The 23,832-nt window shown below is 43.0% G+C and overlaps 1 protein-coding gene across 8 annotated transcripts in view; it reads left to right on the top strand.

The window, feature by feature from the left end:
* TSNARE1 (t-SNARE domain containing 1) overlaps positions 1-23,832 on the top strand; it is a 609,011-nt gene that overhangs the window by 363,925 nt on the left and 221,254 nt on the right. For 6 of the 8 annotated variants that reach the window (XM_034763709.1, XM_034763708.1, XM_034763706.1 and 3 more), the window contains one exon: positions 17,967-18,039. In XM_034763709.1, coding sequence (XP_034619600.1) covers positions 17,967-18,039 — 73 coding nt within the window. Of the gene's footprint in view, positions 1-17,966; positions 18,040-20,739; positions 21,268-23,832 lie in introns of all 8 variants that reach the window. The other 2 variants (XM_034763705.1, XM_034763707.1) reach the window with 2 other exon arrangements.

Below are 23,832 nucleotides of genomic sequence, written 5' to 3'. Positions count from 1 at the left end.
CAGAACCCTCGTGTTCCCTAATCTATTGGCAGTGGATGTACAGCTGCCACTAAGAACCAGACTAAGAGACTATTCATTTGTTTCAGAATGGTTACGAAGCAGCCATCAGATAATTCTAGCCTAATGTCACTAGCTAACCAGCTGGAGTAGAAAGCAAACCAGAGGTCCCTATTCCCTTACCAATCACTCCAGCCATTTCAGTGATTGTGAATTGATTTGGTCAAGGACTCATCTCAACCAATATTTGATGTTAATTAAAATATGATGACAAGAAACAATGCTGTATATATTTATATTTTGGAATGCTACCATGCTATAAATAATAATAATTAATGAGAGTGAGAAGGTAAATGAGGTAATATCTATTATTGGACCAACAGAAGTTCCAATAAAATATATTACCTCACCTACCTTGTCTCTCTCTCATATCTTGGGACCAACATGGCTACAACAACACTATGAATAATAATTAATAATACAAATGGTTCTTAGGTTCTTCTCTGTCAGATGAGTATGCATTCTACCAGCCAGCCATGAATGGAAGAAGGCATTTTGGCCCAGCTTTTATCTGGGAGTCTAGGATCACAGATGGGTACAGCAGGACCATGTTGTTGTACAGCACATTGATTTTAGCGGAGCAGATTTCCTCAGGCGTGGGTGTGGTTACCTTCTCCCTCCTGCCCAGGATATTCCGAAGGTTTCCCTCTTCCAACCACCATCAACTCTGTGCTGCCTAGAATGAGCCCAGGCCACCTATTCAGTACTAGAACCTTACTTAGCCTGTTGACAACATAGAACTGAGAGTTCAAAACAGTCCACTGAGAGTTTATTTGAATGCTGGGAGCCTCAGCTGAGGAACAGCTAAATAAATGTGTTTAAAAGTTTGTAATAACGTTGATAAATCACATTTATTCTGAATTAACATTTTCTTGGGGAAAAAAATGTTTTACTTCTGTATTGGGTAAATGCCGGCATTACAAGCATAAAAGAGTTTGGTCCATCACTGCAGACATGCTTGACAGCTTCTAAGTGCAAGGTTTTCACAACAAACTTGATTGATGGGCCTTGGGTTGATAGCATGCGTTGCCTAGAAATGTTATTGTTCTCTGCTAATGAAGTGAGATCCTGCTGTCCGGTTGGTATCTATAGCTGTATAATGACCTAAAATATCTTCATTACTTTTGATAAGTTGGTGAAGGTTTATTGATTGCTGCAGTTTATTTTTGTGGGTAGGGTTGCTGAGCGGAACAGGGGTGACTGTCTGGTTTCATCTTGACAAGCAGCAATGGGGAAGTTGTGTGATGGGCTGCTTCTTAAATGTACTTCACGATGAGCAGCAGAAACTTGAGCTCCAGGTTCTGTGTTGGTTGTCTGTCATTCTGTCCTATGCAGCTTTAAATGTCTTGACCTTGTTACCCGAGAAAGCCCCCTCTCTCCCTAACGCGGTCCTAGCTGAGATCCACAGAGGAGTTTGAACTAGAGCGCCGTTGGTAGGAAAGAGACAAAGTTGTTGGTCCAAAGCGTGTGATTGTCATTTCTATTAGTATGCAAGGTTAAAAGTCACAGTAATATTCTTTTTAAGTAGTAAAATATTCCCAATGTGGGAAGTCATGCACCACTGACAGTTGTAATGCAAAGAACTGTTATGCAGATCTGTTACGATTAACCATACATGCCAGAAGCAACTGGACTCTCTTGTCAGAATAGAATGTGTGTAGGGGATACCTACAAATGGAAAAGGGTCTCTTCCTGTCTCCATTTATTCTCATGTTACTGAAGTCAGGGTCCTGCTCACGAGAAATCAAGTAACCTCTGCTCAGTTGTGTGAAAAAGACTACCCAAAAACCTGAGGCTCGTATTGTGCTCTGAAGGTGGTAAGACTGTCTCAGCCTGATCTTGAGAAGAAGCTCTGCCAAAGCGGTGGGCCTTCTATCAAAAAAGCTCTTTCCCTTACTCCAAGTAGGGATGCTCTGAGTTCTGTCACCTTCAAGGATTGAACTCATAACCCTGGGTTTAGCAGGCCAATACTCAAACCACTCAGCTATCCCTCCAGTGACTCTGAACAGGGGTCATTAACAGAAGCTTAAGGTAGCCAGGCCCAGCCCATTCCAGGCTTCGGAAGGTGAAGACTGTCAACAACATTCTGTTCCAGGTAGCTAACTAAGGTAGCATTCAGGGGACTGGTGGGACATGCTTTTGTCCACCTGCCTGGGTGGCTGTGGGGAGGCAGGTTACAGGGGCAGGAGGATGGGAAGGAGGACATGGGGAAAATCAATTAAAAACAAACAAAAAATATGATTAAAAAGAAAGGAGTTTACATTTATATTTTGGAGCATTATTGTAGTGTAAACAACGATAATAATAATAAACATGGCACGTTGGTGGTTCTCTCTTAACAAGGGCTGCATTCACCTAGCCATCCATGGCTAGGAGAAGGAATTTTTGTCTCCAGCTTTTATCTGAGAGCCTAGGATCAGAGATGGATCCAGCAGGACCGCGATGTTATACCGCACATTCAGGGGTGAAAGTGAGCCAATAGGGGCCGGTAACCCGCACCGGCCCATACCCAGCCCACATTAAAGTGGTGCTGCCTTCCCTGTCGGCAGCCCTGCCGGTAGGGTCCGTACCAGCAGGGCCACCGACGGGGGGAGCAGCGGCAAAAGACCGTCCTTAAAGCGCTTTAACATCGCTGCTCCTTCCCCCCGTCAGTGGCCCTGCTGGTAGGGTCCTTACCGGCAGAGCCGCCGACAGGGGAGGCAAAAGGGGCAGGGACATTAAAGCGCTGCCCCAGCAGTGCTTTAAGGACAGTCCTTTGCTGCGGCAGCGCTTTGAGGATCCTGCACATGCCCCGGTTGGCGGGGGGCGCAGCAACGTTAAAGTGCTGCCACGGCAAAAGGCCCTGCTGTGCTTTCATGTCCCTGCCCCATTGCCCCTCCTGCCCCCGCAGCCTCCGACGGGCAGGGAGGGCAAAGGGAGCCCTTGCCCTGGGGCCGGCGATTTAAAAGGGCCTGGGGCCCCGGATACAGCAGCCCTGGGCCCTTTAAATCAACACGGAAGCCCCGAGTGCCGCGGGCCAGGCGGCCTGAAAGGACTGGTTGGGGGATGCTGACCCCACGGCCCCGCCCCTTCCGCCGAGGCCCCGCCTCTTCCGGGGCCGAAGGGGGCCCCCCCAGCCCATACCGGTAAGTGGCCTAACTTACTTTCACCTCTGCGCACATTGATCTTAGGAGATCAGATGCCTACGCTGTGGATGTGGTTACCATTTCCCCCCAGATCTCAGAATCTTTGCTCAGTCAATCCCTGCATTGCCTAGAATGAGCCCGAGCCCCCTGCTTTTCAAACATGGTCCTGTTTCATCCAGACACCGGAATATCTGGAATAACGTTTGTACTAGGGCGGAAAAGAAAACTGTGTGTCATCAGCATATCGTTGGTGTCACGAGCAATGGTACTGCATGACGTCTCCTGGCAGGCTCAGACAGATATTGAATAAGTGGTATGATGGGATTAGTTCTCATGGGACTGCACAGGTGAGGAGACCATTGCCCCTCGCTTCCCATTGGAAACACCCAGAGAGGAAAGATCAGAGCCAACTTATCATGATTCTGCCTACACTGGCTAGAGCCTGCCGGACCCCAAAATCCCTGATGTCTGAAGCAAGATGTATGTAAAGGGAATTGCTGTACCAGTTTCTGTGCTATGGTGGAGAGGTGTCAGTCATTTAGACTTCTGTACACTTTAAAAGAAACCTAATGTTAATCTGGAGACTCCCTGGCATACCCTTAACATTTAGATTGGCCTACCGCTGTCACTCTAGGGTGTGAATAATTCACCGCACTGAGCACAGTAGGTAAGCAAACCTAGCCTCAGCTAGATCGACGGTCTGCTTGGGGAGCTGGATTACGTACATTGATGGAAATACCCCCTTTCTTGATGTAGGAACCATCTACACTACAAAAAGCAACAGAGGGTCCTGTGGCACCTTTAAGACTAGCAGAAGTATTGGGAGCATAAGCTTTCGTGGGTAAGAACCTCACTTCTTCAGATGCAAAACTTGCATCTGAAGAAGTGAGGTTCTTACTTCTGTTAGTCTTAAAGGTGCCACAGGACCCTCTGTTGCTTTTTACAGATTCAGACTAACACGGCTACCCCTCTGATATCTATACTACAGCGGTATAGCTGCAGTGCTGAAGTGCCCATAGTGTAGATATGGCCCAAGTTTCTTTCCATGGACCATTTTTGTGTAAAGCTTAAAAAACAAAACATGGTCCCTTCTTCAGCTGCCATTGAGTGATTCATTTCCCTTTCCACAATCTGATTTGTGGCATTTCACACAACCCCTGGCTGTGGTAGGCCTGAAGCTGGTGAGGCAGACACTGAGTATGCTATAGATCAAATATTCTCAAGCCTCTGAGGCTAAAGGTGGCAAGATGCATTGTGTTGCTCTGCGACACCTCCTATTATCTGATCTTTGGAGAATCTTTGACATTGTTATCTATAACATCTCCATTAAGAGATGCTCACCCTCGCTCCCTGCTATTAGCCTACAGGCCACAATGCAGCAAAACGGCACAGGTACAAGAGGAAAAAAGTAAGAAACTTGTGCACTGGGTTCTGATCTTTGTTACAGAGGGTAAATATTGAGTCGCTACCTTGACTTTAATGGATTAGCTCTGTCTCTAGAACCATGTGACTAGAATAAACATCTGCTCTTAAATTGTTTGTGTAAAATAATCTTAAGAAATAAACGTCAAAGGAATGAGCTTGGAGAAAGGTGAGTGTGTGTGTGTGTGTGTATTAGGTGGGCTTTTGCAAAGACAAGGCTGGTGTTAAATACTAATAATTCAAGCAATTATAGAAGGCAACATGCTCTGATAGCAATCGTGTCAGATGAGACTACCTGCTGACAAGTGTCTGGCATGGTTTCTGAACATAGATTATCATGATACAGAGTGATATAGCTCTAAAACCAGTCACAAACATGTTTGGACATAAAGCCAGTTACCAATTGTGTTTAGCCATAACCATGTTTGCAAGTGGTTTCAAATACAAGTCCTTATGAGAACTAGCCTCTCAAAGTAAATGGGTCAAAGGCTTTGCAGATGACCACTGTCTTATGAATAAATCAGCTGAAGATATGCGGTGAAAGACACATGCTCTTGCAAATTCTTCCAAGAAAATAGGTCTCCTTATCAGTAATTCAAAGACAAAAGTTATGAACATTAATCTACCTACTGATGATTTTATCTACTTGGAAGGTGAGGCCCTGAAAACTCTTAAATTTGCTTAGATGAGTAACATCATTGAGAATACTGGTGACTGCAAATTTGATATAAAGTCCAGAATAGGTAAAGCAAGTGCTGTAATTCAAAAAGTTAATACAACATGGAAGTCCGACGTGATTCTGTAAAAACACCAAATTTAAGATCTTCTAGATAGAGCAGAGTCCTGGGAAAATAATAAGTTGATCCAGGACAAAGAGAACAGCTTTCAGTGCAAGTGTAAAATGGACTAATAGAATAAGTAAAGAAGAGGTCCTAGAATGGGCACAACTGCCTACAATACAAGCTGTGTAGAAGAAGAGATGGACATTAGGCACATACTCGGGCAGCTAGCGCCTCGTGCTAGTCACACTGCCACAGCTACTTTAGTATTTTTAGCATGGTAGTTTGATCAAAGCTAGCGCAGGTATGTCTACTCAGGCTGAAATCACACCTTCCAGCTGCAGTGTAAACATCCCGTGAGTCACAGAGCCCCTCTCGGCTTCCCCTGCAGCAGGGGGAAGTGCCCTGTGCCAAGCAGTGTACTTCTCATAGCATACTGGCACTCCTATACTGGCTGCCATGTTGGGGGATCAAAGCCAAGCGTCTGCCCATTCTCTGTCCCATTCCATCCACTCAGCCGCAGGAGAGGATGTAGCAGCTCTGTGGAGTCTGTCTCCCCCCACACTGCTAAACCACAATGTGGGTTGCCAGTACAAGAAGTAAGGTATTGCTTTAGACGCTCTCATTTCTCTGCACAACCTGTGCATATGATCTGGCCCATAGTCTGAGGATCTCAGAACACTTTACAAACAGTGGCTAAGTATTACCACGTCTCTGTGAGGCAATTCAAGCAGATATGCAGCCACCTCTGAGGTAGAACAAGGCAGCTGTTTTAACAGCACACAGCAACACAGTGCCATAATTTAGGCCAGGATGTGAAAAGTTAGATATCCGGTTGAAACTGTAGGGTAAATGTAGGTAGTCAGTAAGCGTAAAAACTGTCATAGGATCTTTAATGTCCATATAAGTGGTCAGGACCTTTGATTTTACTTTTCACCTAATAAGCAATTTCCTTAGAGTTTAGAGCTGTTGTGGCTACTTCTTGTAGTGATAAATTGGAGAATTCCAGAGAAGGGGAGAGGAAAGAGACAAACGGATTAGGTCTAATTTATGAACAGCAAGTCTAAGCATTAACCATGGGCAGCCTCAAGAAAATTCAACAATGAAAAGGGGGTAGAATAATTTATGATGGCTAAGGTTGAGCATAGCAAGGAATATCTGCTAGAACTAATGAAGGGAATATGTAAATTAGACATTAGGAACAGGGTTGTTACAGCGAAGTCAATTATTTGGCGTTTGATGGCTGATTTCCAAAGGAAGCTTGTCGAGTCACTGTCACAGAATGTTCAGGTGCAGACTAGAAAAAATCATTACGCATTTACGATAGAAGTTCACCATTAAAAAGGCCTTTCGAGCCTTATGTTCTGCAAGTCTATGATGCAATTCTAATAAATCATCCCTTGGATGCCTTGGCCCGGTATTTACATTTTAACTAGCTTAGATATTCACTGAAAATATTACACTGGGTGAGTGACAACAACAGGATTGTCTAATTACCACAGTCCAATTAACCCAATGTCTGGCGTATCCACAATAGGCACTGGTGACTAGGGAACACACAGAGGGGATAGTGGGGATAGCCATTATCTGTGTCCTGATTGTGACAAAGTTTCTTCTCTTTGGGCTAGATCATGCCATTAAGACATGCATCCCAGCACTGTACCAACCCAGGACAAACCCCAGGAGACATTGTGTCTTAAGGAGGCAAATGCCCGCCACAGCTCTTGGAGAGCTAGGCTTCTGTGTCACACCTCAGATGAGTGCAACCCCTTCACATTAGCTAGCTCTGCCGGCTGATGTGTAGCGGATTGAGTCTTGCAACCCTGAAGCTGCTAGCAAGGAATATTCCCTGTGTTCAGGAGAGCACTCGCAACAATGGCACAAATAAGTAAACCACTGAAAATCTCTAAATTCCGGGGGGTTGATTTTTGGATGAAAACTTGAAAAACTTCATGGAAATCAGACATTTTCTGTGGACATTTCCATTTTGCCAAAAGCCATTTCTCATCAAAAGTTTAGAATGAAAAATATACACAAGTTTTAGCCTTGGCTTCCTCCTGGAAGAGTAATTTCACCATGCAACCAACACTGGAAGCACTCCAAGTCTTATACTGCCTAGAAGGCTGCAGGTCATTTTTTTTTTTTTTAGCTGACTCAGTCTTTAAAGATGTTTGATTTTCTACTACTGGAAACACAAACCCTTATTTAAAACACACACAGAGTCATTTCTAGTAAGGTTGTCCAGGGGTTGGTTGTTAATGTGTTAGTTAATTGTAAAGAACATCTCAGCTAACCGTATAATTAGAGTAGCTAACGCAGAATTAAACAATGATGCTGAACTGATATAAAATGGTTGGCATGCAGCAGATTGTCTTTTTTGTTTGTTTTCTTTTTCAAGTTATTTTAATTAATTTAGTGCCGGTGAAAATTCCTGAATTGTGACCTGTCCTGGAAACTGGAGTAGTTGTTTCAGAGTAGCAGCCGTGTTAGTCTGTATCCGCAAAAAGAACAGGAGTACTTGTGGCACCTTAGAGACTAACAAATTTATTAGAGCATAAGTTTTCATGAGCTAGTGGGCTGTAGCCCACGAAAGCTTATGGAGTAGTCGTTGTTATTTAGTAATTGGTTTACCATAGCACCAGGGCCTCATTGTGCTAGGTGCTGTACAAACACAGAACAAAAAAGATGGGGTCCCTGAGTACTTGCTTGCCAACAGTATGATGCAAACTTCGCCACCACTGTGCTCCAACCCCAACTTGGAAAGTCGCCTCTGCAGTGCATGGGTGGTTCTTACTTCAGATCCATTCAATCCATGGTGGCTGGCTGGAATTTGTAAATCACCTGTCTCCATTGAATGCCTTAGATTACACTGCTAGCACAGGTGCCAGTTGGCATTGGGTGATGCAGACCTCACTACGATCTGAACCCATAACATTATTTCACACACACGAGCCACCATTCAGCTGATGCTAACGACTTTCAGCTAAGAACATAAGAATGGCCGTACTGGGTCAGACCAAAGGTCCATCCAGCCCAGTATCCTGTCTACCAACAGTGGCCAATGCCAGGTGCCCCAGAGGGAGTGATTGTGACAGGTAATGATCAAGTGATCTCTCTCCTGCCATCCATCACTACCCTCTGACAAACAGAGGCTACGGACACCATTCCTTACCCATCCTGGCTAACTGCCATTAATGGACTTAACCTCCATGAATTTATCCAGTTCTCTTTTAAACCCTGTTATAGTCCTAACCTTCACAACCTCCTCAGGCAAGGAGTTCCACAAGTTGACTGTGTACTGTGTGAAGAAGCACTTCCTTTTATTTGTTTTAAACCTGCTGCCCATTAAATTCCTTAGTGAGAAGGATTTGAACTGGCAACCTAGCAATGAAAAATTCCTAGTTGTTACATTGCCAGGTCTCTCTGGTTCTCTCACCGCCCCTCCACCCCCAAATGAGCCCTGTACTTGATAACTGCAGATCACACTTTGCGTTCAGTATCATATTTAAGTAAAATAATTGAATGGCAATTGACAGTTTAAGATTACACTAATTGCTCCGTTTCCCAGAACTCTCCTAAAAAGAAAATGAATTTATCCTTCATATTTTTCCAGTTAAATGACCCTCATGGAAATAAATCCAGAGTGCGGAATTAATAGTGCTGCAAACAAAGTGTATAAAGAGTGCAGACTGCTTAGCTTTTTGTCATAATCTTTGCACAGTTTCTATTTTTTGAAGATAAGAACATACTGCCTGCAATAAACTTCTCTTTCCTGGGGCTGGTATCAGTCAGTTTGATAGATTACTGCTACTTCCCTCAATACCTGTATTAGTTTACACACCAGAATCTGAGGTATATAGCAGAAAAGGCAAGTGTGTGAGATATTCAGCTCAGGTTTTGGTTATGGATTTCCATGTCCTTGATTACTTAGTACACAGTAGATTTTCTTCTTCTGAGCAGCTACAAAAACAACAACAACAACAACAAATAAAAAAACCTGTAGCTGACAGTATTTGAAGCCCTTTTCTTTGGAAATGAGTAAATGGTCCCAAGGAGTTCAAGATATGTCATCTCATTGATATAGTGATTCCCAGTTAAAAGCATTTTTCATAGGATATCACATGAACCCACATAACTTGCTTTCAGTAATTTGTTGCTTAACAGGCCCATGGCTCACTGGAGCTGTTCAGAAACCTCTCTAAAATAACTAGGCACTATGGTCTAATAGTTCCTAGTGCACAGGCATCCACATCATAAACCAACCCATCACAATTTCAACTAATTGGAGTACTATTATTGGGCTCTGCAGAGAGGCCGAGGGTTGAATGGGCCATGAAGACTGAGTTACTCTCTTACCCATAGAAGTACTCTTCCAGGTCAGGGATGGTGAATAATTGTGGGGTGAAGTTTATGATACAGCTGTGTCTGCTGTAATTTTTCTGTGGATTCTATGTTCAGTCACCTATCATGAGCGCTAACGTCTATTTTTCAATGAATCCACTCCATCAGGGAAACGTTTTGTATAAATGACATTTTTGTATCCATAATGCAGATGCCACCATGTCATGTGCTTGTTTATTTGTGTTTAATTTTATTTCTTCTTTTTTTTTTTCTGTACCCCTTATGATAGCCTCTGAGCACTTTCCAAATGTCAATTTAGCCTCACAACAGCTCTGTGACACCTGGAGAACTGAGACAGGTGCATTGCCCAAGATCACACAGGAAATCTATGGCAGAGGTGGGAATAGAACCTACATATCTAGATTTCTAGGCCACTTTCTCAAACACAAGTACATTCTTCCTTCAAACTCTGTGTCTGTGTGCTGGGGAGGTGTTTATTTTTTGAGGTGGCAAAGTAGCAGAAAACCTCATCTTCTGGGGATCACACCATTCGGTTTGGAGTGTGTGCGTGTTTTCGTGCCTTATCACAGTAAAAATAAGTACATACATGAATAAATTCACAAGCTATAAATATTAGGTGTGACCAGTCTAATGCATTTTTGACATTATTTCTTCCCAATATGAATTGCAAAGTCCCAGAGGCCTCAGTCCTCTGGACTAACAAAGTGCAGCAACATCAGATGCGGAGCGAAAGGAAATAAGAATTGTGGCATTATCACTGTCAGAGAGCAGAGCCGACATTATCGCTTGTACTCAGGAGAGTAATGAAACACCTTCCTCCGTCATTTACTTTGTGTGCAGATCTTCACCTTTTCCCTCACTGCCAGCAACTCCCCATTGTAGGCTGGGTGAGCATTTGGAATGGGGTGTGTGTGGGTAAGGGATGTTTGTACCTAATTAGGAAACACATGCTCTGCCGTGCATCACAAAAGACTTTTGAAACATTGTTCAATTTGTTCTACCCCTTGACAGAGTCGAGTAATGTTTTGGTTCCCTGCGCAAGAATATCGTTTCTCTATTTTCTGATGCAAGCTGTTCCTTGCTCTCCTCTCCCTGATACCAAACTATCATTCCATTGCTTTGAAGATAAAATGGAATCAAATGCAGCTTTTGTTGTCAAAAAGAAGCAAGAAAAAGCAATTCTTTTTGTTTATTTGTCTGTTATCAGAACATTTCAGTGTTCACGCTTATCTTGAAATGTAGTGTTTAGAGGGGAATGGGGGCTGAGATAACCATTCTGCATTGTGCTGGTTCAGACAGAATTAGACTGCCTTTCTATCTCTGTAATCTGCCAAGCCTCAACCCTTTATCTAACATCTTGGGTGAGGTTCTTTTGGAGGGAGGTCGGGAGTAGGGAGAAAAACAAGTTTTACACACACACATACACGCACACACACGTGCATGCACACACACTTGAAGGGGTGGTCTTGTGAGAATGTCTGATGGAAGATGCTTTAAAAGTGCAAAGTTACAGTGGTGCCAATCCAGATCACAGCCTCAGTGTATTGGGTGCTGTACATGCTTAAAATGAAAGAAAATCCCTACCCCAAAGAGCCTATAAACTAAATAGGGACCAAACCCAATAGGGCATTCAGAACACAAAAAAAGAGTAAAGGTAGTAGGAACCCAAGGTTGCATATAATTTTAGCTGAGGGGGCAATTTGGTAACTTCAGTGTTTTGTGTGTGTGTGTGTATAAGAAGTAGATAAAAGATATTAAATAACTACTCATAAGTAGAGCTGACTGAATCATTTTTTTTGTTGGGTGTCCAAACTGAAAAATCTGGGAAACGAATCAGTTAGTTTAGAACCAAAATGAAGTTTTATTTACCAAAATGAAAAATCAGAAATTAAAAAAAAATAATCATTCAGATCAAACGAAATGGTTTGAATGTTGATTCAAAACAAAATGTCAAAATGGTTTGTTTTGAAAAAAAAATTAGCACGTCCCTCGGCCCGTGCCATTTCCTGCAGCCCCCGTTGGCCTGGAGTGGTGAACCGTGGCCAATGGGAGCCGCGATTGGCTGAACCTGTAGACGTGGCAGGTAAACAAACCGGCCCAGCCTGTCAGGGGCTTTCCCTGAACAAGCGGCAGCCCTAGTTTGAGAACCACTGGTTTCTGGTGCCTAAATTGCCCTTTTAGCCTCTACCTCAGTACCGAACCATGTTCCCAGGGAGTAGTGAGGAGAAAGCACGTACTGTTCCTGCCTCTTTTTTGAATAAATAAAGGGCTTTGATGTTCCAAGCCATCAGACCAGCACCTTTCACCACATCTGAATTCACTCCACTGCCTGGACCAGAGATGGACTGCCATATTACTACATTATTTCTTACCTAGGCCCTAATAAATGAATCATGTTAACAGGGAGAGGTTTCCAGCATCCTTCCTCTCTATCCCTCCCTGTTCAGAGGCTCTATGTAATGGCATCACATTGGTCTGATGAGAGCTAGACATCACGCCTTCCAAAACCCATCCACTCAGCTCCTGCTGTCGAGCGCGGTGTCTCTGCAGTGCTCCTGGAGCCTGCTGTCCCCAGTCAGCTTAGGGGCTGAGATGATGAAGCTCAACAGAGCTATTTTAATTATTCAGCATGGTGCCATCACTTCCCAAGATGGCACTGACCATTAAGACAACAAAATAGAGCGAGAGAAGGAGAAAGAAACTCCCCGTGCTGGTTGTTGAGCAGTCCCAGAGGAGGTCTAACTCAGGCTGTAATTGCTGTTCTGGATAGCTTCTGCCCTCGAAACAATTTTCAGCTGGTCTGTTGTTGCTTAGCCTGGCTCAGTTTGATTTATAGGATGTCATTTTTTTCTCCCCAGCTGTAGACAAGAGAAAAATATTTCCTTGAAAGACAGTTGCGGATGAGATTTAGTTTTTGTCCATCTAGCATCAAAGAAGCTCTCTGCCTTTTTATGTCCCTTCTCCCTGCCCCCCCCTCAGAAAGGAGTGGGGGAGTGGATTTGCACTATGTTTGAGTTTAAACACTGAGAAATATCCATCCTTATGCTCTTTTCGGTGTGCTACACAGTCTGGACAGTGGGAGGAATGTGCTCCTGAGAGTAATGCACACTGGGCACCGTGAACGGTGCTTCCCTATTATAACACATGTTGGGCACCTGGAGTGGGTGTTCCCCAATGGTTACATTTGCCTTGGCCCTGGGAGGGTGCTGCGGGAGGGCTACCCCAAGGGTAACACATTTTGGATATTTCCTGGGTTGCGTTACTGTATTGACATGCACAAAGATATGCTGTGTTTTACCCCTTTGAGATCCTACCCCAATATCTCTGTCTGCTTCCAGTTCATTTTATAACAGCCCTTGTTGATCATTCATCGTGTGACTGGCAGGGCAGACCCAGGAGTTTGCATATAGAACCCTACATGATCTGCATACGCAGATATGATTAATTTAATAGTTCATTTCGATTCCTCTATCCAATTTATTTAAGACTAGAGGTTCTTTCTCCCTCTAAAGGGACAAACCCTGAGCTCTCTACTCAGTTTTTTATTCTCTCCCTACTCAGGCAAACTCCCTTTGATGTCTGTAGGACACTTCCCTGAAAAAGGATTAAGTCAATATCGATCAAGAACTGCAGGATGTGACCAGAAGTGAATGAGAAGGGACAGTGAGGGCATCCCTGGCCTGTCCCTTTGGAATGCAAATGAAGTCACCTCTTGTTTATTTAGCATTGTTCTTGTGGCTGGAATTTAGTGTGTCTTGAGAGTAAAATTACATGTGGGGACAAATGTAAATGTTTGCCCTGTTGCTAAACCTTGACACCTTTAGGAGTGAGAATGGCTGTTGGAGGAGCTAACATTTTCATTGCTGTTTTTGTGAATATGTTTGAAATGTATGTTCTGTGCTGAAATGGGCTGGTAGGATTTATGATCCAGGCTGTCCTCTCTTTGGCTTTAAGAATGCTAAAAATGTGGGCATGTTAAAATGAGCCTTCTGTTGGGAGGTGTAACGTTCTAGTTAACCGGGGAGTTAATAGTTCTTAAAAGAATTTGTAAATTATCCCTGTAAAACCATCTGAGCCTGGTGATTTTCTAGGGTGTTTTTTTTTCGCTTGCTGTTCTTCCCTCTCTATATGTATGATAGGTCTAATGCAGCTTGTTTGTGTTCCTTGAAGTGTGAGAGCGTTAAACAATATTTACCGATCATGCAAATTATGCATATATTATGTTTGCCTTGGTCATCTCCTATCTCAGCTACTGCAACCATCCCTTTTGTGTCCTCCCTCCCCCCCCCTGCCACGTCTGTTTGCCTGTCTTCCTCTGTCTAGTCTACACACAGTATAAAGGGCCCGGTCATTCAAGGTGCAGAGCGCTCACAACTCCCATTTGGCAGATGGCAAGCACTCACTGCTTTTCAGAGGCACCGAGCACCTTGCCGGCTAAAAAATTTCATCTTCTCCCACCAATCTGACCATGTAATTCCCTTCTCAGATTCTCCACACTGACTTCCTCTTGCTCACTAAAGCTTATCATCCTCACCTTCAAGCTGCGACACAATTTCATCTCTGCATACATCTCAGATCTCCTTTTGTCCTCCTCCCTATCCACACAAGTCATTCTGCTTGGCACATCATCTGTATCCTTCTCCCGGTTTGGCCTCCTTCCACGTTTTGTGCTGGCGTTTTCACATGGAATGCCTTTTCTTTCCTTTTGCACTGAGAGCCTGATTCATTGCCAAGTGAAGTCAGTGGAAGTCTTTCCATTGACTTCAGTAGACTTTGGATCAGCCTTCAATTGGCTATCTTCTCTTCATTTCAATCCCTCCTTAACACATGCATCCTCTGCAACGTCCTGTTAATCCACTTAAGAGAGAAGCGTGTGTTTAAATATACGTGGACCTACATACATGAGTGTGTGGTCTCCGTGTTTCCTAGTACTCTGTTGCTCTGTCTGTATCCAGTGTTTCTCTTGTCTTATACTTAGATTGTAATCTCTTTGGAGCAGTGACTGTCCTTTTGGTCTGTGTTTGTCCAGCATCTAGCACAATGGAGTCCTGGTCCATGACCATGACTGCTAGGCACTATAACAAAACAACAACAAAGAACAACAACCACCATCACCAACCACCCAGCACCACCACCACCAGGCATAGAATATGTGAAACAACAGCAAGCTCTAGTAAATCAAGGGTTTCTTGTTTCTATGAAGTGAAGGGGATTTGTGAGACACTATATTCCATTGTGAAACATGCATAATATGTAGAAACTTGGAAAATAGAAGTACTTTCATTTTACAGGCAAACTCCCAGTGACAAGAAAGTTCAGTGGTTCATCATGATGTACTGATTCCTGGCAGGAAGCTCTGAGAATGTAACTCTCAGATATTGTCTGTTCTGAAAAGTTGTTTTTTGTTTGCTAACATATTTCAGTTACTTGGACACTTTGCAGTGACTGGTTAAATTATTCAACAAATTCCATGCTGTGGGTTATATTATCCTGTACTTACCACTTTGCAACTTGCTCTGTTTTGCTTTTTAATACCACAGTCAACAATTTCTAAGTTCATTTCCTTGCTAGCCTTTTACCTTCTGGTGTCCATGGTACCGTCTCTGCTGCACCGATGTGTAGCAATATCTTCAAGCATTGTTATGGACATTTGAAAGGGAGATATTGGACTCACAGGGCAGGGGGGAAGTCTATTTTACTCTAATAAATAATTGGGTATGATAGGCAGCAAGCAGTACAGTGTGTGGCTAATAATGTTTAATACATTATCTCTGTAGTTCTTCTCTTTTTGTTTATACTGTAATATACTGAGTTTAATGTGCAAATATCACAACAATATATGCAGTTTAATTAGCTTTTGAGGATCAGTTTGGGCGGTATGTCATTTGATCCTTCTGAAACAAAGTTTGTTCACTTGTCTGTCATTGACTTCAGTGTAATTACTGCAGGGATGTATTTTGCATTATAACCACATAGTCACCATGAAACCAAATGTAGCTATGTTTCAGGGTAGCAGCCGTGTTAGTCTGTATCCTCAAAAAGAACAGGAGTACTTGTGGCACCTTAGAGACTAACAAATGTAGCTACTGATGCAGACATCAGTACACAGATGCTATGGTGATTCCATTCCATTGCTGGGACAGACAGACTGAAAGACAGGTGAAATCCTCTCTGGTTCAACTCACGGAAACCAAGTTTTAACTGGAATGTATTTAGTCCCAAGAGACCTATGTGAATTTTGCTTCACCCCCATCCCCACATGCCATCTCTTTCTTTCACACTTTGCTAATCCTCACTCCCCATAGAAAAACTACAGTGGCACCTGCCTTCTTGGCAATGATTTACTACCATAGTGTTAGAGTGTGATCTCGTGTTACTTAAACTTCATTACTTTTATAAAATATTCCACAGAACATTTACTAGTTATGAATATTCTCATACATAATTAAAGCTAGACTGCATTTGACAAGGAAGCGAGCACAGTGCATTTTGTGATGCATTACCCTATCCTTTGGTGTTTTAGCTTTTGTTTCTCGTATTTGTTCACTAGCTCGGAAATTTGCCATATTCAGTAATTCACAATGGTTCTCCCAGGCTTCATTACAAATTAATGAGATTCGACTGCATTATATAATTAAGTACTGTTCTACTCACAATTACATAATAAATTTCAAAAACAAATGTAGATACACTTGGAACCATTTATAAATTAATCAAAGAGGATAGTTTAGTTGTCTGACCATCAGGTTGGGGACATTTAGACTCCTTTGCACCACAGATTCTACTCCCAGCAGGCTTAAAGTAGGTGAATAGCCTACTGTTCAGTTAACTGTGGGAGGGAGTCCCTTAAAAGCGATTTTAAAAGTTGGGGGAGGAAATCATCTCCTGTGAGAAAACACGGGGATGAGTCTGAGGGGAGAGAGAAACTACACTTCTCCATGAGAGCGTTCCCACATGTGCTGTGGGGAATATGTATGTGTGTTTTTCCCCTCAGTGCCCCAGAAGAATCAACAAGGTGCTCCTCCCCTGGGATTTACAGTCAACTAGAGTTGCTCTCCTATATGCCTTATGCCAATGCACCGGCTCTGAAAACACCTCTCTGCGTAGCAAAGGAAAGTGAATACTGGCAAAAGTGGTTACCATGCTTGGATCATGTCCTGAGAGATGGACCGTTCCGTATGGACATTAATGATCCAGTGACACTTCACACAGGAGTAAGGGTTTGCTCTCGTTCTGGTGCTATGCATTGTATTTAGCATCAATTGGTTAATTCTCCTCCTCCTCACCCCCCGATTTATCTATGTATCAGAAGTGCTATATTATGGTGGCGCCTGTATTAAAATGTTGTGATAGTTCTGTTATACACTGAGCAGCCTTCACTCACACTCAGCATAATGTTTTTGTGTCCTAAGATAGATAGTGAAGCAAGGTCGGATCTTTCTGCATGAAAGGTTCTATTAAAAATTCAAAAGTTATAGCAACAAGTTCTGTACGAGTGTCCTTTTCTGGTATGCTAACAGGAGCCTTTTCTCTATTGTATTCAGTATTATCCCATTTACAGATTAATCATCCTTCTGAGAGCCAGAGTTACATGAAGCTAAGATCTGATGATGTTCTTACATGCTAGTTTGTTATAGGCTCTAATTTAGAAACAGTATTGCAGTTGCTGTTTTTTTAATTCAGAAGAGTTACTGTTGCTTTAACTAGTTAATTATTTGACACTTTGAAGACCCACTCATCACATAGCTTTGCCCTAACTGACCTAAAGATAAAGAGATTTCAAAATCTGACACTCTTTCTATCAGCTCTCCATTCACTTAATAATGGTATTTCACCACAAGCACGCAACACTGAGAGAACTTAGTACAGAAGAATCAGCTGTCCTAGATGAATGGTATCCCTCAAACACAGCTCCTTAGAAATAGGGGAGGACTGGTTTTTGTTCTTTAGTGCTGCACGTTATTCTAAGCAGCTGGGTAGTCTAATTTTTCGACCTCCTCCTTTTACATGGCAACTCAATTGGTTCAGGTGCAAAGTTTGGTAACTGAAGTGCAACAAATGATGGTGTTGTTTAAGGGCCCTTTTAAGGTACAGTGAGAATGTTTGGTCATCACTGTTCTATGCAGAAGAAACAATATGTTTCCAAGATTGAGAAACTGGGCAACTCTTTTGGGTTTTGATGTATCTGTTGATCATTAACTGTGACCTTTCATCTTTTCAGAGTGACATGTTGGATGTAAACCAGATCATTAAAGACCTGGCCTCCATGGTTTATGAACAAGGCGACACAATAGGTAGGTATCACCATTAGTGTTAAGGTATGTACTTTATTATCTGATTTTGCCATTCAGATCTGAGGTGGCAACTCACCTACAAAAGAGTTTTAGGGGCCAATATGATCCCAATGCCATGGCTGCTTAAGACAACTGAGTTGCCACTGAGACCATAGGGGATTTTGTCCATGGAAACCATCTTGGATTTGAAAAGCTGTCCTCTGTGATATTTGGGATAGTTACTGGTGGTGGTAGCTTAAAAACAGATTTCACATGAAGAACAATCCATTGGCTGTTGGATATAGGGTGGGGAAGACATACCCATAACTAGAATGGGAAGACATTGTTAATTTTCCTCTGGAATTGGAATGAAAAATTATTGTCGCTGCAGAAAAATGTATAGCTTGATTCTGCTTAATAGAGCTTGAGCCATAATATTCTGACACACACACGGTCCAAACATATGTCCAGAGCCTGACCCCTCCTTGCTCCCCCGCTGGCAGGGTTTTGGACCATAGTGAGGCAGCATGCTTGTGCATTGGTGGAACGCAGGGGAACAGAGGAAATGGCTAGTCATTGACTGTTTGTTCTCCAACATCAAGCACATCATTGACAGGGAGTGGTGACCAGTGGGAAGAAATGGAGGCAAAATATAGGAGATCCAGATCTTCTAAAATGTCCTGTCCCCTCAGCTCCTTCATGTTACAGCTAAGGGAAGGAAGGGTCAGATATGTTTCATTCCCTCTTGTTTTACAGCATGTATGAGATAAAATGAGATATCCAGTGCCTTAAACAATTGCCAAAATTTCCTGAGTGCCTAAGTGAGACTCTTAAATCCATGTTTAGCGACCTAAATATAAAAGAAGCCTGATTTGCAAAGATGCTGAGCACTTGCAGCTCTCATAGAAGTCAGTGGGAGTTGGACCAGACCCTGAGAGAGAAATCATAAAAGGAGAAATACTTCCAGTCTGACTATTGATCCCACTGTTTCCTTGCCAAGCACGCAGTCTTTGGCAAGTGTCCATTAAGCTGCAGACATGTCCATCCAAACAGAAATGTGCAAGTGCCATCACACAGACTGTTTATTCACAGACACAGAGCAAAATCAAGATGACATCTGCAACAATTCATTTTTGATCTTGTGCATGTTTGGCAGCTCTTTTTGTGCACAGATAACTTCTGAATCCGCTCGGGCTTCAGGAGGCGTATCAGATGTTAATGCCTTGAGGGACATGACAACATACATCAGTTAGTTTCATGACCCTTGTCACCAACTTCCTTGTGGCTAGATTTATTTTTTAAACCGTTACCCATGCGGTGGAAGTGGCCCTGATATTAACTTGCCTGGGAGAAAACAAAAAGCTGTAGAAAGTAGGACCTTTTGTCTTTAAACCAGCATCATGCTTTTACTGCTTTTATATAGGAGGCATTATTTTTCCAGTAGCACTGTTAACCTTTTTCTTTCTTTCTGAGTAGCTTTTCAGTCAATCAGCCAGTCAAGATATCTCCCTACTCAGTTGCTGTAAGTTCCCACTGTTTATCTTTTGACATTTATGTTACACACAAGTGAGAGGAATCAGAAGGTAAAGAGAGTTGAAACACCCACAGTGAAAATTCAGCATTGATGATAAGGGGGAGTTCTCACCACATCCAAGGTTTTAATTTCTGCCTGTTATACACATGAGATGAAAGTTCTGCAACTGTGTCTCCTCATTTAAATAAATAAAAAAATACTTAGTGGGGGAGTATCAGGCTGGCCAGCAAAACATACTGTTGTGTCCATGTTACACGATCAGATCTCACACTCACTCGTGCCTGCCCTGGGCTTGCTGGGAGCAATAGAAAGGCAGTTTGTGCTCACCCCTGGGGGGAGACCCGTGTTCTTTCAAGGAACCTTCTGTAGCTCACCTAGCTACCAAGTTAGCTAGCTTCTGAGTCAACATGACCACAGTCCTTCTTAAAGGGAGGGAAGTTTGTTGCCATGCAAGGGATGGGCGGAATGAATGAAGGAGGAAAAATGCAGAATCCTTGAGGATGCATCTCTGACATTTTGCATTTTCTGTACAGATATCACCATCCCTAAGGATTGTGATCTGTGTTCCCAGTAGCAGCATTTTCCTCTGTTTTAGTGGTTCATTGAACGTGGAACTGAGGATCACAATAGCGATGGTCCTGATTCATTAAAAAATAGTGACACAGATTGCCGTTGCATCAGGCACAAAACTCTTTTCAGTCCAGGGCAGTAGCAACCCCGAATAGTTTCAAATACAGATAGATACTGGATCATCTAGTCTGCCTCCCTGCCTCATTGCAGGACATGATCCATAAATCTGTACTGGATCCCCACTCACAGTCCTGTTTTACGCCAGCTTTGGTAATCAGTGAATGATCACCTGTGAGAGGTTGCTCCTTTGTATAACTGACACAAGCGCTCACGAAGGAAATGAAGTTAACTCCTGTAGTTATGCAGACAGCAATTTCAGTGGCATTGGACTTTTCCCATGTGTTAGCTGAGATGTCAACTTACATGTGACAGGCTTGCACAGCCAGGGATCAGCAAGTGGGCGGGAGTTTACATTTTCAAACAGGATTCAGACATGGGTGTGGGAAACACTGCTTTTGTATTAAACAATATAAGGTAGGTGCGCAAATCCTCATTTGGAAAGTACACGCTACCTTATTAAATAGCATATAAATACCCAGCATTTGGTACCTTTCTAGGAACCAACCTCAACATGTTGACATGCAAGAGAAGTTCCACACCAGAGTCTGCGATTGCTGCTCAGTTGGTTGCTTCTACTTCTGACCCTACTGCTCGCGGGAATGTTACCATGTTCACACACTATACTGCTGGAACGCCACGTCAAGGACAACACTCGCGGACCAAGACAAGAAAACCCAATTTTAGTCCACAGGAGACCGAAGTGCTTGTGCAGAAGGTCACCAAACACTACCAGCTACTTTTTGGGGCTTTAAGGGGGACCCCTGCCAAGAAGCACAGAGTGTGGAATAAGATCCTACAAGCTGTCAATGTTCTGGGGTATTGCAGGCGGGATATGGGGGATCTGAAACACAAATGGCGAGATCTCCGTGGGGTAGTGAGGAAAAAACTTGGGGAACATCAGAGAGCTGCAGCTGGAGGAGGGCCACCACAGTCCCTTGTCCTCACTCCAGTGGAGCGAATGGTAGCAGAAACATTCTCCACTCAAACCATCCAAGGAGAGGGTCAAGGAGTTGACACCTTGAGAAGTAAGTTACACTGGTGCAATTATCAGAGCAACATTTACATATACATAAGCACACACACATTCAGCCACTCTACAGTACTCATCAGCTCAAAATTTACTCATCATTCTCTGTCAAAGAATATGTTGTACACTGTATGGGCTGGCTTCTCCTCTCACATACACTAGTGTAAATCAGGAATAAGTCCAATAAGTCAATGTATAATTGGTATTAGTGCAAGGAGAATCTAGCCCTGCATCTAGCAGATTTGAAGGAGACATCATCGACATAGCCGGCAATATCATTCTCATTAGCACATGATTTGGGCGAACACACATCTATCCATCTCTGGAGTCTGCTGTGTGTGTTGCAAGAGGGAGTCCAGGTGATTGAAATAATGTGCACGTTGCATTTTTTTAACCCATGACAGAAAAAATACTGCTGTTCTCATGCCCATCAGGAAGAAGGAGATGCTTTCCTCTCCCATACACACAAACAATGTCTTTGGTATCCCGAAACAGTGCAAGAGCCAAATCCTTATGTAAGCTATCCTACATCAAACATCACAAGTAAGTTCACTGCTTACAGCTTCATCACATTTCTCACCGCTGAGCGCCAGATTATTCTGAAAGCAGTTTACTAGGATTATAACGATTACCAATTCCCACCCCTCCCATCAGGCCATTTTGCCACCAACACTCATTCCTCAAGTAGAGCACATACATACCCCCAACCTGTTTCCTGAAAAGAGCAAGAGACCCAAAGACTGGTACATCCACACAATCAGTCCAAGACTACAGCACAGGAAACACAGGAACTCAATGCTTTATTCACCAGCTCCAGCTACCTCTTTGTCGTGCCTAAAGGTGTACAGATCACAGCTTTCACAGCAAGACCTGCTGTCAGGGAAGGGAAGCTGTATGACATGAAGATGAGAACTTTCTTCACCCCTGTTTTTCTTCCATTTCTTATTACCACATTTGCCACCCATCCACCTTCTCCTGTTGCTGAGTCTGAGTTGCCTGGTTTTTAGATGTTGGTTGATACTGATATTGCACTTCACCACATCCTGAAGTCTGGACATCTCGGACTAAGAATAATAAGGCCGAGGACAAGGACATTTGGTAATGCAGCCTGATTTGGAGGCTTGAATAGTTTAGAGAATTCACACACCTGGTGTCTTCCAGCCTTCAGCATGCAGGCCTGCCCAGGAAACAGGGGAAACGTGTCAGTTGGTTCATCTTCTTGTTACATTGAGGGATAGAGAAAATTGTTCAGTTGGGTCAATAAATGTAGTCCTTTAGCTGGGTTGATATTTGTTTGAATGCATCATTGTCATTTCCCCCCAGTCTTAATAAATGACTCTATGCAAGGGAAATGTGTTTGTATTGATGGAAATGTGGGATCACTGAGATTATTTGTTTTGGGGGTTGGGAGAGCACTCTGCACCTGCCACCACCACAGCCTCTTCTGTCCCCTGGAACCAGCCCTGTTTGGCCAACATCATTTCCTAAAGCTGGGTACTTCCATCTTGGCTGATGTCTTTTCAAAAGAGTGATGCTTCATTTGCAGAGTCATGGGATTTAACATGTAGCATGCTTAAAAGAGTTTACGCAGTGTCCTGGGATCAACCACAAAGAGCCATCACTCATGTCCTCTGCAAGCCTCTTCAGGTCACTTTGGAAGATTCTTCATGTATGTTCTGTGACTGATGGCTTAGTGGCACAGGAATTGCTTTGTTATGAAGAGTCCCCTGGAGACTGGATGGAGTCTGCTATCAAATACAATAAAACAAGAGAATTTGGAAAATCAGACAGCTGGATCGTTAACTAAACTATCCTGTGGCTGAGTTGGGACATCTGAAAAATGAATGCATCCTGGGAATGGTCCCTGAATACCTGGACTTAACATTTCTGGTAACCTTTCTACAATAGAATGGGGTCTACATATTCATATCCATTCAGTTGGTAACACTTCCTAAATATCAGAGGAGACAATTATATTGATGGATATATTTATGTACTCGTTGGTTCTTTGTGCCCTGCAGAATCCTCACTTGGCTCTTTCATGTCTAGCTGTTCCTGGGGTAAGACATGGAGTTATGTGTCAGAGCAGGGTACAACTTCTCCAGAAGTTGTGCACAGTGGCATCCAAGTCTTTCTGAAGTTGCTACTTATCTATTTCAGATGAGGCACACATTTTTCATTTTATTTTGAAGACATAACTCAGAATCTGTTGAACCAAAGTGTATACTTTGGAGCCGGTTTACTCTGTCTTCTTCTCAACACAGTTATGACTAACAGCTTTATTATAAACAGTACCATCCATAGCGTATTTCTCAGGAGGCAGGCACAGGTTAGTTTGATCTTCTCTGTTCTTCTCATTTCACAAATAGTGGCAGGGGGTGCAAGGAATGTATGAGTCTTTGTGTTTTATTTCTCTGTGTTTTAAAGTCTATGTCTCTGAGTTTCTGTCTCTGGCCTCATTGTTTGCACATTCTTTTTATAATGCTAATGGTGTTAGGAAGACAGTGTGTGTGTTTTGTAAAGAAAAGAGTAATGGGTGATTACAGACTTATAAGTTTACTAA

This window comes from Trachemys scripta, chromosome 2, assembly GCF_013100865.1.
Source record: "Trachemys scripta elegans isolate TJP31775 chromosome 2, CAS_Tse_1.0, whole genome shotgun sequence".
Lineage (NCBI taxonomy): Eukaryota > Metazoa > Chordata > Testudines > Emydidae > Trachemys > Trachemys scripta.
Note: the sequence above shows the minus strand (reverse complement) of the source record. Positions and strands in the feature narration are given on the sequence as shown.